Source organism: Camelus ferus, chromosome 13, assembly GCF_009834535.1.
Source record: "Camelus ferus isolate YT-003-E chromosome 13, BCGSAC_Cfer_1.0, whole genome shotgun sequence".
Taxonomy (NCBI): Eukaryota; Metazoa; Chordata; class Mammalia; order Artiodactyla; family Camelidae; genus Camelus; species Camelus ferus.
Window position 1 is genome coordinate 23,240,908 of NC_045708.1, and position 15,473 is coordinate 23,256,380.

Sequence of the window (15,473 nt, forward strand, 5' to 3'; positions counted from 1 at the left end):
TTAAAATTTTGGCTGTTCCAGGTTTTTGCTACTGTAAAAATCCACTGGAGCAAACAACTTTGTGTGTAAAACTTTGTCTCTATTTAGGGTATTTTCTAGGGACAGATGACCAAGAATAGGATCGCTAGGCCAAGAAGTCTGAACATTTTTATAGAGCTCATGACACATTACCAGATTGCTGTTGGAAATGATTGTTCCAATTTACACTCTCAGCAATAAAGCGTGGGAGTGCCAATTTCACAATACCTTTACCAGCATTGGGCATTATCATTTTCTTATTGCTTTTTGCTATTTTAACCACGTGAAACTCATTTAATAATTTTCACTGTTAGGGAAGCAGAACCATTTGCTGTGTTTATTATCTGTTAACAACTTTTTTGGTCTGCTAATCTTTACAGCACACAGCCTCTTCTCAGGTCAATTAGGAAGATAGGGCTTAGGGAAGAGTGTAACACAGGGGACATACAGTACCAGAGTGGGTGGGGGGTACTCAAGAAGGGGAGGGGACTTTTCCTCTGTCCAAGCCACGATACTTTCAGTTCCCTCCACTTAGACCATTCATTCACCCAAACATTTATCAGGTACTGTTTGGAGCTTAGAAGGTAAATGACTCAGCTTTGATTCTGCCCTGACAGAAAGCATGTTCAGCAGCAGAGATGGGTGAGAAAACAGGCAGAATATGGAGTGACAAGTGTCTGATAATGGAAATGCAGGGCACCTAGGGAGTAGGCCAACACATCCTAGGGGGTGTAGGGGGAGCAGTCCTGGAAGGCTCCCAGGAGGAAGTGACCTGTAAACTGGGGCCTGAGGAATAAGTGGTAGTTAACCAGTGAAATGGAGAGGTCAAGGAATTCAGCCAGGGAGAGGAGGCAGCCTGACTGGAGTGAGGAAGTGGGAAGGAAGTGGAGTGCTGGGGGAATGGTCAGTCTGGCTGGGCAGAGTGGAAGGTGGGAACAACCAGTCAGGCCAAAGAGGTTGGCAAGGGTCAGACATGGAAGGCCTAAGGAATCCAGACCTCGTCTGAAGGGAAGGAGGGAGCCATGGAAGGTTCTCGGTGGGGGAATGTTGGGATCTGATTTGTATTTTAGAAATATCACAGTGACTACTCTGGGAGACCAGGACGGGGCACATGCGTAGAGGTGCAGAACTCTGGAAGGAGGCTTTTGCAATAGCTGAGGCCACAGCAGAAGGGGGCCCGGACCAGGGCAGGGAAGGTGGTGGAGATACTCCCTGTAGAACCCTAACCAGCTTCAAAGTGCCAATTGAATGTCACCTCTGCCAGATAGCCCTTAGTGACATCTGCCATGACCCTCCCAGGTCTGGGAGATGGGGTCTGTGCGAGGCATGGCATGCAGTGGTGAGTCGAGTGCCTGCCATCACTGACCCTGACTTCCCCTTGCTCCTCCCAACCTCCAGACCTTCCATCTGTTACCCCCACCCCCTTGGCTAGCAATAACTTCTTCCTCTCTCTCCTTTTTTTCAAGAATAAATTTATTGTTTTCATTATAAAAGCAACAACAACATTGCAGAGTATCTGGAAATCAGAGAAACAAAGACAAAAAACCAGATCAGCTCCAGCTGCCTCCCCCAGTACTCCCAGCCTCCCTCTGGGCGTGGTTCCCTGCAGCTTGCTTTTTCTGACGCAGGTTTTTATTTTTGCCTCCTTGTAATCATAGTATCGGACAGTTTTGGGTCCTGCTCTCTCCCACTTGCTTTGTTGGAAGCTCGTTCCCCTGTGGCCATGGGGTCTGGGCAAATCTCATTTTTTAATGTTTCTGGGCTGGTGGGGGAATGGGAGTGGGTGGGACAAACGTTGCTTCACTGCACCCTCCACCTTATAGTGGGCAAGGCTGATCACATTCCACCTTGGGCTGCCCATTCTCTTTGTTTGTCTAGGCCTGAACCTTCCCAGGTGGCAGGGCCCCTTCCTCAGTGTCCCTACCCCCTGTACCCCCATGTGGAGCTCACTAGGCTGGCCTCAGGAGGGTGGGAAAGGGTGATGGACAGACCTGGTTTCAAATCCAGACTCAGTTCTGTGACCTCAGGCAAGTTACTTAACCTCTCTGGACCTCAGTTTCCTCATGTGTATTATGCGTCTATTGCAACAGTAAAATAATTTCTATAAAATGCCCTGATACCATTCCTGGCCTATTGTAAGTGTTCAGGAAAAGGTAGTCGATATTATTGTACTTTTTCATTCTCCAAAGAATTTCTGAGGCCACCTTGGACAAGACAGTGGAATGGCAGAGGTAATGAGCACCAACTCTGCCTGTGAAGAGCTCACAGTCTAGTGGGGAAGTTTCCCAGGGACACATAACTGCTCCAGGGTGTGATCAGCTCTGTGGGGTTGCACCAGATCTGGGTGGTGTCCTAACTCCCGTTATTTGCTAGCTGTGTGACTTTGGGCAAGTTGGTCGACCTCTCTGAGCTGCAGTTTCCTCTTCTGTATAACGCACATCTCACAGGGTCATTGGGAATATTCAGTGACATGATGCATATAACATACTCAGTACAGTGCCTGGCATATAGTAGGCGTTGAAATCAACAGTAGCTGCCATTTTATTATTATTATTGTTATTATTCCCATATACAAGGTGCTGTTGGGAACACAGAGGAAGTGACTGACTGGGGGTTCAGGGAAAGCTCCGTAGAAGAGGGAACACTTGAGCTGGGTCTTGAAGGATGAGTAGAAGTTCACCAAGTGGGAAAGGACACTCTAGGTAAGGAGCCTGTGATTCCAGGTTGAAATCTGTCGAGGGGTTTGTTCTTTGGGGGACCAAGGCATTGTGTTCATCCCAACTTCCCCAAGTGCCCCTTGCTGCCTCCCTCCTGGTCTGCCTGGGGGCTGTGTGTACTCACCCTCCTGTAACAGTATCCCCTGTCACTCTGTCCTGGTGGCTGTGGGGTCCTGTTTACGGGAGTTGCTGTGTCCCCATTTGTCCAAGTTTGGGACCACAGGTTTGTGTCCCATGTGTTGGAGTTTGGTGCTGTCTGTCTGCATGTTCCTGTGACTCTGTTTGTCTGTGCCACACCGTTGGGGGGCAACCTGCCAGCTTGCTTGTCCTCCAGCTCTAACCAAATAGCCAGGCCTTGGTCACTCTCCTCCCTGGCCCAGAGTAGGCCCTGCCTTTTACCTCCGTTCCATTCCCTGGGGGCCTTCAACCTGTATCCTCCCATTGCCTCCTCTCCTGACTTCTCCTCTCCCTCCTACACTTAGCAGTCAGAGGGGTCTTTTAAACCACAGATGCTGTCCCATCACCCACTGCTTCAAGTCCAGACCCCAGGCCTCGGATTCAGGACCCGCCTTTCTAGGTGTGGCCCAGGCTGATGGCTCCGGCCTCATGTCCTGTCTCCCAGTCCACACCGATTGCTATGGCTCCCTTCACACATCATGTGGCTTCTCACCTCGAGGCCTTTGCTCAGGCTGCTGCTTCTGCCAGGAATGCTCCCCACTCTTCCTTTGCCTGGCCAACTCCCACTCATCCTTTAAGACCCAAAGCACGCATCACCTCCGCTGCTGGGAAGTCCTCCCTGATCCTTTCTTTCCATTCTGGGCTCTGGGCTGCTCATCCCTTACTTGGGGAATAGGAGCAAGTGACTTGCCCAAGGTCACACAGCTGGTGAGTTGGAGCCAAGATTTGAACCTATGTGCACTGGGCTCCAAATAAAGTAGGCCGTTCCATGGTCCAGGTGAGGTGATAGTAGCTAGGACTTGTGTAGAGGATTGAGTGGATTTGAGAGTGATTTTGGAAATAGAATCCCGAGGATATGACTGGGGGAGGGTCTGAGCTAGGAGGGCAGGGAGGGGACATATTGTGGATCAGTGTCTGTGGCAGGAGCATCCAGGCAGATGGGGATGCCTGGCTCCGAGCTGGGGATGGCTAGAGGAGCACACGTCTTACATCTTACTGGAACACCAAGTCCAGCTCAGGCCGGCTGAGTCCGCGCAGCCCACGAGCAGTCAGGGAGGTAACTGGAAGGTGGCCTGTCGGCTTTGACTGCATGGAGGTTCCTGATGGCGTGTGACGAGTCTCATAGGCAAAAGTTCTTTTATGCAGAAGCTTATGGGTCCCATGTCTGCTTCTTCTTCTTGGGGCAGGGTTCTTCTATTGGCCTTCAGTTCCCCGGCACTGGTCCTCACTGTGGCCCAGAGGATGGATCCAGAACGGGTGGATGGGCAGATGGGCAGACTGGCTGACTGCCAGCGGGGTGCTGTTTTCAGAGGCAGCTCTAGGTGTTTCATTCATTGACCCATCTAACTTTTTTCACCTTTTAGAGCAAGAAGAACAAAATGACAGCTTACTGGCCCCACTGTAAGGATCAGGGCTATGTGTCTCGGGACTCACAGCACAGAGTCTTGGCTTCTGTGTGGGGCTTAAAGCCCAGTCTGCATGTCCTGCCCGACCCCCAGCGTGTCTCCTCTGCCTGTCCGGCATGGACACTCAGCCCCAGCCCACCTGGCTCCTTTGCCCCAGCTTCTCCCTCTGACCTCAGTCCTCTTTGCTTCATTGTTCCCCCGCCCAGCACACTCTGATGCCTTCTCACTGCCAGCATTTCATCCCAACCCCTAGCTCGGCATTCAGGACCCTGCCGACTGGCCTCTGTCTCTCACCACCTCATCACTCCCCAGCTCTCCCCTTGGTGCCAGTGGGTGGCTGCTCACTCTCCCAAACCTGCTTTATACTTTCATTCCTTCACAGCTGCCCTTCTGCCTTGTCAACCTGTCCTAAATGTACATCTGACCCGTCTCTCTCCCGCTTAAAATCTCGCCCTCAAGACAAGGTCAGAGCAGCTGAGGCCGGCCCTGGCCTCCTTCCCACCATGTCATGCGGGTCCCCCAGCTGCCCGGGTGCACACTCACGCCTCGCAGGCTTGTTGTGGGGCTCACATGAGATCCTCTTGATGTGCCCCCAGCCATGTGCTCAGTAAGGGCTCAGCTAGTGCTTACCCTACCACCTGCCTTCCCTGCACTAACACACAGATGTGCACCAGGGCCTGGGTCACCCACCAAATCGTGAAGTTACTTAAGCTCAGCCAGAGATGGACACAGAACAATGAAGCAGAGGCTGTGCCAATCGGATTCCATGACCCAGGCCTCTCCCCTCTGCACCCTTCCCTAGCCAGGGTTAGGGGTGGTCCCTGACTGACAAGAGGCCTGAGAAGTGGCAGAGAGGATGCTCGATCCCAGCTGTAGGACCTCCTACCTCCCTGACCAGGGTGGAGCTTTGGAAAGCCTAAACTTGGCATTGAATTGAAGAGGAGGTGGAGAGGGCAGCTCCCCCAGAACTGTCTGAGGAACAGTCGGGTATAGTGGGCAGTCTTGGGCCAGGGCAGGAATGAGGCAGAACAGCCTGTTTCAATCCCATTTTACAGATGAGGAAAACAGACTCAGAGCCAGTGCCCTATACTGCAGCACAGTGCTCCCTCCTGTTTCCCTATCTGTGCAGCCAGCAGCAGAGTGCTGCCCTCCTGGTACCCTCACTTTTTCCTCTGTGAAATGGGCGTGAAGATGTTCCCTGCTTCCTAGGGCTCTGGTGAGAATGCTGCTGGGTACAGAGGGCTTTGCACACTGTCAGCAGTGTTGGATAATTGTGTGGGATGCCTTTAAAATATTTCTGATTATTTATGCCGTCATTTATTCATTCTGTCACACAACTCATGCTGCTGGTCTCCTCTGGGCCTGGGTGCCGGGGAGGCCACAATGAACCAGACAGGTGTATCCAATTCCCAGGCTTCTCTGAGGCTCCCCAGCTCCCCTCTCTCTCAGCCCTGGTGCCTTCTCACCCAGGAGCTTTACAGCTCAGACCCCCTTCATGTTTTCCTCAGCGGGCGACAGCAGGAGAGGGACAGGTGTGAGGCTGCTGGATGAGCCTGTGGGGCTGTGGCCGTGCCATCCTAAGACAGGGCATAGTCACAATCCTACAGTCAGGATGCCTTGTCATTCCCTGAACAGCTAAGACTGATGAGCTGGACTTGGGAGTCGGCAGCTTAGAGTGGGAATCTCAGCTCTCTGCTTACTTGCTGTGTGACCTTGACCAAGTCACTCCATCTCTCTGAACTTCAGTTTTCTCAGTTGTGAAATGAGGATGATGAGAGTACCTGCCTTTCAGTGTCAGGGAGCCTGGCACTTGGTAAATGGCAGCCTCCTCACTGTTACTGTGTTGAGGTCTTTCTGAGAAAGGAGAAGTCCCAGTCCAGGGATCTGGAGCCGTCAGGGAGAACTCCAGGCAGGAAGTGCTTCTGGTATTGGGCTGTGAGGGATGGGCAGGGTTGGCTGGGCAAAGGGAAGGGCAGCTTGGTGTCTGCGGGTGGCAGGAGCAGAAGGGCTCTTACAGCTGCCCCAGCCACTCCAGAGGAGGCTCTTCTGATCCCCAGCCTGGCCAGACTCAGACCCAAACCGGCCCCTAGTCTGGGAGTGAGAGACAAGGATTTTTGCATACAGGTATTGAGTTATTTGCATGTGGATAATTATTCCACCAAGGACTGAGGTTGGCAAAGAAAATTTCCCGGGAGGAACCAGCTTGAGCAAATCTGATTTCTAGTCTTGACTCTGGCACCCTAGCCCTGTGGTCTTGGACAGGTCTCTTCCCCTCTCTCCAAGCCTCAGTTTCTTCACCTATAAAATGGGGTAATACCTCCTGTACCTACTTCTCAAGTAAAGATCACAAGAGATAATTCATATAAAAGATCATTCTTATAAAGTATTGAGATTAAATGGTATCCATATTGAGGGTCTTCTCCTGAAACCCTCTGCCTACAGTTCCAGTAAGAGCTTCTCCAGCTTGTAGGGCCAGGAAAAGAGGTTAAAGGCACTTCATTTCAGCCTTGCCTGTCCAAAGAAACAGTTCCGTTTAAGCAACCAATATCAGTAGGCATTTAGTAATTTCTGTAAGAGAGAGAAATAAAAGAAGTTTGATAGGGAGTGAGACTTAATGGAATAGCTGTGGCCAGCATGGTCCCTGTAAGTCACTTCTTGACTTACTCTAGGGTTGCGGGAAGACTCAAACCCTCTGGAAGACAAAGAGCTTTAAGGCCCACCCTTCGTACTGCCCTGGTTGAAAAGGCCTAACTGCACCGGGACTTGTCAGCGGTGAGGGCCACCAGACACATTGTCACATGCTTCTACTGAAGAACCTAGCCTCAGGCCTCCTCAACCCCCTCCTTAAGCACAGCGTTCTGACACATCCTTCTAGGGAAAATGTACATGGCCATGCTTATTTCTTGAGGATGACTTTCCAGAGGTACAATTTCTTGGGTCAAAGGGGAAAACTGTAATCCCTGGCTCTCCGTAAATCATCCTGCCAAATTGCCCCTCAGAAAGGCTGTATCTGATGACCCAAGTTGCCCTCTGTGTTCCAAAGGGGCTATAGGTCAGAGGGCAGGTATCAGGGAGGGGCAGTTGCCTCTGCTCTGTGGCCATTTACAAAGTTGCCCCAGGACTCCTCAGTTTGTCTCTGGACAGCAGGCTTCTGTGTAGAATCCCTGGTCCATGGGGTTGGCTGTGGAACCGAGGGCCCTTCTGTGAAGTAGGGATTGGTCTGCCAGCATCACAGTGATGGGGGAGCTGGGAGTGCTCTGTTCTGGATATGACCTTTGTTCTCTGGGGCCCACTGAGGGAGAATTCCAGACTTTGCAGCCTGGAGATGTGGTACTCTGGCCTGGTAGGAGGCCTGCTCTGCTGCGGGGTGAGGGTCCCACGGGGGCAGGGATCCCAGACACTGGCCCAGACTTGAGTGGGCGTTGCTGATGGGAGCTCGCCCCAGGCCGGTGGGGAGGGCCCTCTTCCCTGTGACAGTCGCTCTCTCCCCGCAGGATGGCCGAGCCTCGATTTAACAACCCGTACTTCTGGCCCCCTCCTCCCACCATGCCCAGCCAGGTAAGACCGAGCATCGCCCCACCGGCGCCTTCCCCCTCTTGGAGCTGCTTTGCTTTGCCCCTGGGCTTTGGCTGCGGCCTGCGGGGCGAGGGTCTCCTTGCGGGTGGCCTGGTGGCCCGGGGCCGGGGCCGGGCGTGACCCAAGCCCCCTTAGTCCCTCTCCTCTCCTGTCCACAGCTGGACAACCTGGTCCTGATTAACAAGATAAAGGAGCAGCTGATGGCAGAGAAGATCCGGCCGCCTCACCTGCCGCCCACGTCGGCCTCATCGCAGCAGCCGCTGCTAGTGCCGCCCGCGCCGGCGGAGAGCAGCCAGGCCGTCATGTCGCTGCCCAAGCTGCAGCAGGTGCCAGGCCTGCACCCGCAGGCAGTGCCGCAGCCTGACGTGGCGCTGCATGCGCGGCCGGCCACCAGCACGGTCACAGGTACGGCGGGTTTGGGCCGAGACTACCTGGGAGGGGCGTGGCCAGGATAGCCTGGGACTCGGGAAGGGGGGTGGAGGGGCTCGGAGCGAAAAACCTGGGGGGATCTCAGATCCGGCTAGTCACAGCCACCTGTACCAGGATGACCTGCCCCACTAAGTGGACCAGATAGGGCTGGAGCGGGTCACTGCCCGCAGGAGGACTCGCCAGGGAAGCCAATCCACGTAGAGAGCTTTAGGAATCCAGAGGAGAACCCTAACCAGACTTGTGTCGTGGGGCGTGAGGGAAGACTTTGTTGGAGGAGTCCATATGTGAGGAAGGGTTGGCGGCTGACAAGAGAAATGGAGGAGGAAGTAGCATGTGCGAAGCAAATATGTGTGTAGAAAGCAAGAGCAGGACAGTGTCCAATTGGGGAGGATGGAAAGATGATGATGATAATGTGGCAGCTAACTCCAGGTGAGCATGTGTATACGTATGTATAACATATACAGTAGTCGTGGCATTACTCCCAGCCCTTCTGTGCCGTGACTACTGTGAGCGTTAGGTTGCCTTACAAAGATAGCAGTTTTGTGTGGTTCACCCTAACATCTCCACTCAACAGATGAGCAAACCAGGGCACAGTTTCACAGCCAGTAAGAGGCAGAGGCAGGCAGCGTGGTTCCAGAGCCCAAGTGGGAACCCTTTGCTCTACCTGGTTCAGCCCAGGCTGGAGAGGAAGCAGGCACCAGAATTGTGAAGGGTCCTGTGGGCCACCCATGCAGTTTGGCTTTACCCCCCGGGCAGTGGGAGCCGCGGAAGGTTTTTAAGGAGGCGAGAGAAATGCTCAGATTTGGGTTAGAAAGCTGGGTCTGGCTGCTGGGTGGAGGCTGTCTTGGTGGGAGACAAGCATGGGGGCTGGGAGAGCTGCAGGAGAGGGTGGTGGCCTGGACAAGGCAGTGGCAGTGGAGATGGAGAGAAGGGGACAGGTGTGAGGTATGTCGAGGAGGAAGAGTGGACAGGGCTGGGTGCTGGGCTGGATGTAGGGGTAAGGAGCGGGAGGAGGCAAGGGAGACTCCCAGGCACTGCCTGTGAGATGGAATCGTGTAGGAGGAGGAGTGGGGTGAGGGAACCATGTGAACCCAGTCTTGGATAGGTTGAGGCTGGGGGCAGGGGGCGCATCCTGGGCAGGGTCCTGGGGCTGGGCTGCCTGGTGCCCACCTCAGAACCTGGCGGACAGGCTTTCTGGGAGGCCACTGTGGCTGGGCTTTTGTTCCTCCCCAGCTCACCCTGCTGCCAGCCAGACCCCCCTGCCTCTCTCCCCCTCTCCCTCCTCCCTCGCAGAGATACCCAAGAATTATGGAGCCCAGTGAGCCTCCCCCTGGTGAGGCCCCAGCCACACTCTGCACGTTTCTTTCTTATGATTTTATTAAATTTATTTTTCATTATAAAAGTTATATTAAAAAAGTAATATAAGCATATTAAGGGAAATTTGGGGAAAAAAAGAGAAACTAAGAAAAAAAATCACTCATAATCCCCAGCTTGTAACCCAGTAGCTTAGAGAGACTTTTAGTCCATTTCCTTCCTTTTGTATCTTTTTTATTTTTAATATGTGTGTGTTTTGCTGAGCTTGTGGTAGGGCTGTACCCATGACTTTAACCGTTTTTTCCTGCTCACCATTCTATCATAAATATATTTAGTGCATTCTTTTTAATTATAAAGGGAATTCACAGCATTATAAAACATTTAGAAATTGCAGACAGGGTGAAAGAGAAAAAAATTTGCCCTAGTCCTGCTATTGTTAGCATTTTCATGTCTTCTCTATAATTTATTTTATTTTATCCTTTAATCACAGATGTAAAAAATGGATGAATTCACCAGGTAAAAAATTTAAATAATATGGAAGCAGAGAATCAAAGTATGAAACTCTCTTTTTACCAACAAATTCTCCTCCCTCCCTAGAGAGAACCATAATTTACACACAATTTAGTTTGGGGTGTCTCTTCTCAGATCTATTCCTATGTTTTCACACACATTTACTGTCTGTATATACGTATGTAGTTTGGATTTTAAACAGAGGGGTTCATTCTGTCTGTGATTTGCTTTTTGACCTGATAGCACGTTTCTCTGTCACTGCACGACACCTGTCTTATTTCCGTGGCTTCCCATTCCTCTGTATTGAAGATAGCACACATCTCTTTACAAAGCCCGTGCTGAGGACAAGCAGGTTGTGTCCAGTTTTGTTTGATCACGGTTTTGTATGGATGATCTTTGTGCTCATGTGCAAATATCTCTTTATGGGAGATTTCTACAATTAGACTTGCTTCATCAAAAGTTATGTACATTTAAAATTTTAATGGCCGTTGCCAAACCTCTTTCATTAACGTTGAGAAGCCTTCCACCAGCATGTATGACACACAAAAGATACTTGTGCCAACTCTGGATATTATCTTTTTAGTGCACAAAATTTTATGTTTTTTTTTTTTAAAGCAGTTTAACCACGTAATAGATACCATTTTCATCTTTTTGTCTATTCAACCTGATGTTGTAAATGTTTCAAGACCCCTCATTTTTAAAAGAATAACTTTTTACTGCGGAAGTTAAAAAAAAAAAAGAAAAAAGTTCATTGTCAAAGAATCAGAAAATACAATTAAGCCCTTAAATTTTTTAAAAAATTACTCTTAATTCTATCACCCATATCACATTTTGGGGCATATCCCTCTCCTACTTATTTTTCTGTGCCTTAACATTTTCTTTTTTTTATGAACATAATCTCCTTTTTAATGAGCAATTAATGTTCAGTAGAGAAGATTGATAGCAATTTATTGTACCCCTTCCCTAATAGTGCATATTTCAATTGCCTCTAATTTCTGCTATTATAAATAACACAATAGTGAACATCTTTGTGCCTCAGTTTTTTGTTTGATATTTTTGTTTGAATGAGTTTTAAAGTGCTCCTTCCTTCTAACTCAGTTTAGGCCCTAGGTATCTAAGGCATCTCACACATCCACAAGCTCTCATTTAGTTACAACCCTGAGTAGTAATTTACAGAGGGAAAGGGAGGCTCAGAAAAGCTGGTGAGGTGCCAAAGTCACACAGCGGGGTGGCGGGGGCTGAGCCGGCCTCTGCAGCTTCCCCTCACCCCATCCCCTACCCCCATGTCTTCGCAGGTCTGGGGCTCTCCTCCCGGACCCCGGCTGTGAGCACGTCTGAGTCGAGCGCAGGCACGGGTACCAGCACCCCGTCCACACCCACCACCACCAGCCAGAGCCGCCTCATCGCCTCGTCCCCCACCCTCATCTCAGGGATCACCAGCCCCCCCCTCCTGGACTCCATCAAGACAATCCAGGGCCACGGCCTGCTTGGCCCCCCCAAGTCCGAGCGCGGCCGAAAAAAGATCAAGGCGGAGAACCCAGGGGGGCCGCCTGTCCTCGTAGTCCCTTACCCCATCCTGGCCTCGGGCGAGACTGCCAAGGAGGGCAAGACATACAGGTGGGGTTCTCGGTGGGAGGGGGGTCCAGGTGGGCTTGGGGCAGAGGCCAGTGCCCAGGGCTGCTGCAGGAGCCCAGCAGTAGGGGACTGGGAAGAGGAGCCCCAGAGGCTGAGAGTGGGGGCTGAGGTCTGGAGGGATGTGGTCTCCCGGCCAGCCTCACCCACATCCCCTTCAGAGGTGGTCTCTGGCTGCAGCAGCCCCCACCCCAGCCTAGGATTGTGAGAGCCCATTTCCTCTTCTCTTCAAGCAGTGTTCTTACCCCTCAAGGTTTGAATCATCTGGAAAGCTTTCCAGAATGGAGGGTGTGTGGGTTGGGAGCCTGCCCTCTATTTTTCTCAGGGGGCCCATGCTCCCAGACACTCAAAGGAAGGCTCTGTCCCTGGTGTAGGGTCTCTCTGATGTAGAAGGTCTCCCCTGAGCTGCGCAGGCGTGGGATGGGCGGGTCTTCCCAGGTGTGAACCTGCCTCTTGCCCACAGGTGTAAAGTGTGCCCGCTGACCTTTTTCACCAAGTCAGAGATGCAGATCCACTCCAAGTCACACACAGAGGCCAAGCCCCACAAGTGCCCGCACTGCTCCAAGTCCTTTGCCAACGCCTCCTACCTGGCCCAGCACCTGCGCATCCACTTGGGCGTCAAGCCCTACCACTGCTCCTACTGTGATAAGTCCTTCCGACAGCTCTCCCACCTCCAACAGCACACCAGGTGAGTGGCCTGCCTGCTGCCGCCCTACTGCAGCCGGTTGCAGCTCAGCACCTGCGCCTGGGGCCCGGACCAGGTGCACGGAGGGGCAAGGACTCCTCTAGGTGCCTGTTGCCCTCAGGGTCAAGACCAAATTCCTTTGCTTGGCATTTGAGGCCTTTTATGATGTGGCCTCTGGGGACCTCACTGGCCTCGGCTCTCACGACTGCACTGCCCTTTCCACTGTTTTTTATCTGTAGGTTTTTGCATGTGCTGTTGCCTTTACCTAAAAACCCTCCCCCTCCTTTACCCTGTTTCTCTGGCCCTCTCCTTTCCATCCCTCAGTCCAGCTTCCTCCAGGAAGTCCTCCTGGGTCCCCCTGAGCTGGTTGCACAGGCCCTGGCTTTCCCCATCCCAGCAGTAGTAGACTGTCTTTGGCTTCCCTGGTTATTTGCCCACCACCCCCAATATATCGGGAGCTCTTGAAGGCAAGGGCTGAGTCTCCTCCATTTCCACATCCCCAGTGGGTGGCATGTAATGAGCATTGAGGCATTTGTTTAATATTTGTGGAATAAATAGAACTAGCTTTTATAAGGCAGATGATTCATCCATTTAACAGGTATTTACAGAGCCTCTCCTATGTGCCAGACATGCCCCTGGGTGCTTGGGAATACGTCAGTGAACAAAACAGACACAAATTCCTGCCCTCTTAGGGTGTACAGTCTAGTCAAATGTGTGAAAGGGAGATTCAGAGAGCCATGCTTTAAGGAAAGAGAAGTTTTTGCAGGGGAATGCAGACATCAGAAAGGCTGGCTTGCCAAATAAAAATACCATAGGTATTTAAAGAAATAAACTAAAGGTTACCAAAATTACAGTTCATCTCTTCAGAGGGGAAGAAACACAGCGGTTTTCTCACCTGGTGGTTATCATATCCATAAGCGTGGCTGTGTGCCTCCCAGTATTGGCATTGTGAGAGTCGGAGGTGAAATTGTTCTTGCTGGGGAGGTTGCAACGCACAGGAAGCGCTCAAGGTGTTCTCTTTGGGGGATGAATGCTAGACAGAGGGTTTCTGTTCTGTTGTTGTGGTTATTTATTCGTTTCTCTCCATCAGCTTCATATGCTTCATCCCAGGGTGTGAGATGTTTTGTCTGTTTCTCTGACTTGGGGGTGTGATGAGTGGGTTTGATAGTAAGAAACAAACATCAGGAGGGCAGCAGGACACAGCACGTCTGCTTTTCTTGTTCCCATGCCCCCTGAGATGTGGGCTTGACTACACTGGTGTGTTTTGGAAGCTTTCTAATTTTGCCATTAATTATGTTTTTGAAGTTTGGCTAGTTTCCGTACACAGGTATATGTCACGGGGTGCAAATCAATAAACAAAGTCCTCCTGGTTGTATGGTTATTAAAATTTGAGTATGTGACCCCAAGGTTTGAGAGTTAACTTCTGCCAGGAGACTTTGTAAAGCATCTAAGATCTAAGTTCCTGTCTAAAGTACCCTCTCCTCTTGGAGACTCCCCACATTGGTCAGTGTTTCTGGGCTGGCAGGAATGGCTTTTTCCATAATCTTAAAGGCAGGGATTCCACAAGCCATGCAGTGGATTCAGTCCAGTTTCCTGGGAGCCAGGGGAGGCTGCATTCCCACTTACGAAGTCCAGGCCTTGTTTCTTATTATCAGGCTTGTCATGCCTAATGAAATGAAATTTGTTTTTAAATGTGACATTTCTGGCATGGTCATGGTTACAAATTTGATTTACTAGATTATAACTTGTTAGAAGAGAGGACAGATTTCTTAGTGAACCTATTTACAGAAACTAATGGTCATGAAAAAGACAAGGTCTCAGTAAAGGCACTTGGGATAATTTTTTTTAGCAATTGTTCTGAGTGGTTTTATAGACCAGGCCAATTACATGTTTTAAACAATGAAACTATTATCTTTAAATTTCCTTGCTAATTCATTAGATATATCTAATTTTTATAGACCACCCCCCCTCCAGCCCCGCCCGTCCCCTGAATTGTGAAGGGTTAGGTGGAGCAAGGCACATTTAAGGAATATTCCACTCCAGTTTGTTCAAATATAGCCTCCTAAATTGAGGCTTAGAGATAGATCAAAGAAAACAAAAAGGTTTCCTCATATGCCCATTAGAAAATAGAACATTAACCACACTGAAATCACTTTCATCCAGTTCTAGGCCATAATTCCTGTTTCTTGGCTAGTTAGTCTGCTTTGCAAAATTGTCTGCTTCTGTACCCAAGACTCTCGGATCCTGCCTTGGTCTTGGGCAGTGTCGGGTCACGGTGATGGGTCCACGTGGGAGCCTGTGCCTCTCTGTCTCTTCCCCGAAGTATGGAGAGCCAGTGCGGTGGTACAGTCCTCCACTGAGGCTCATCTCATGATGTTTCTTTCAGAAGATTCAGTCCCTGACCTGAAGCACAGGTGTGAGCTGGGGAATAAGACCTGTTAATAAGACTAAACGACTCTGGTCCATTTATTATGTAATCAACACATTCAGAATGGAGGAGAATGGAGTCCTCCATCCAGGTATAACGCATGATCAATTTTTCAGATTCAGAGCGTATTCTATGCAGCAAAGGCATTGACCCATCGTCACAGCCTTTTAATTGATCTCATAAAGCATATTTTATGATTGGCGCTAGTAAGTGTAGTTAAATCTAGGGAAAAAAAAATCTTTTTAAAGACATTTGTCGTGGATACTTGTGGTGCCAGCCTCTACATGAAAAGAAATTGTTGGGTTTTTTCCTCTATCTTAAGAAGTACACACACACACATGTATCATACACAATTATGTATTATATATGATATTACTCTATATTCTATTTACATAAATTGTATATAATTACACACACACACACATCAAGTTAACTCAGGGAGATGGAGCGTCTCTTCTTTGGATTTGCCAGCTTTCTTATACTGGAAACTTCATAGGACAGCTCTCACTCTAGTGCTTGGCTAATTAAAAATGTGGAGAATACCAAATATGCCCTCATTGGGAGCTTTTATAAAGCGGGGG

The 15,473-nt window shown here is 50.3% G+C and overlaps 1 protein-coding gene across 1 annotated transcript in view; it reads left to right on the forward strand.

The window, feature by feature from the left end:
- ZNF362 (zinc finger protein 362) overlaps positions 1–15,473 on the forward strand; it is a 36,378-nt gene that overhangs the window by 10,365 nt on the left and 10,540 nt on the right. The window contains exons 2-6 of the mRNA XM_032495864.1: positions 2,595–2,720; positions 7,813–7,876; positions 8,053–8,299; positions 11,443–11,764; positions 12,243–12,467. Coding sequence (XP_032351755.1) covers positions 2,683–2,720; positions 7,813–7,876; positions 8,053–8,299; positions 11,443–11,764; positions 12,243–12,467 — 896 coding nt within the window. The 5' untranslated portion in view covers positions 2,595–2,682. The remainder of the gene's footprint in view (positions 1–2,594; positions 2,721–7,812; positions 7,877–8,052; positions 8,300–11,442; positions 11,765–12,242; positions 12,468–15,473) is intronic.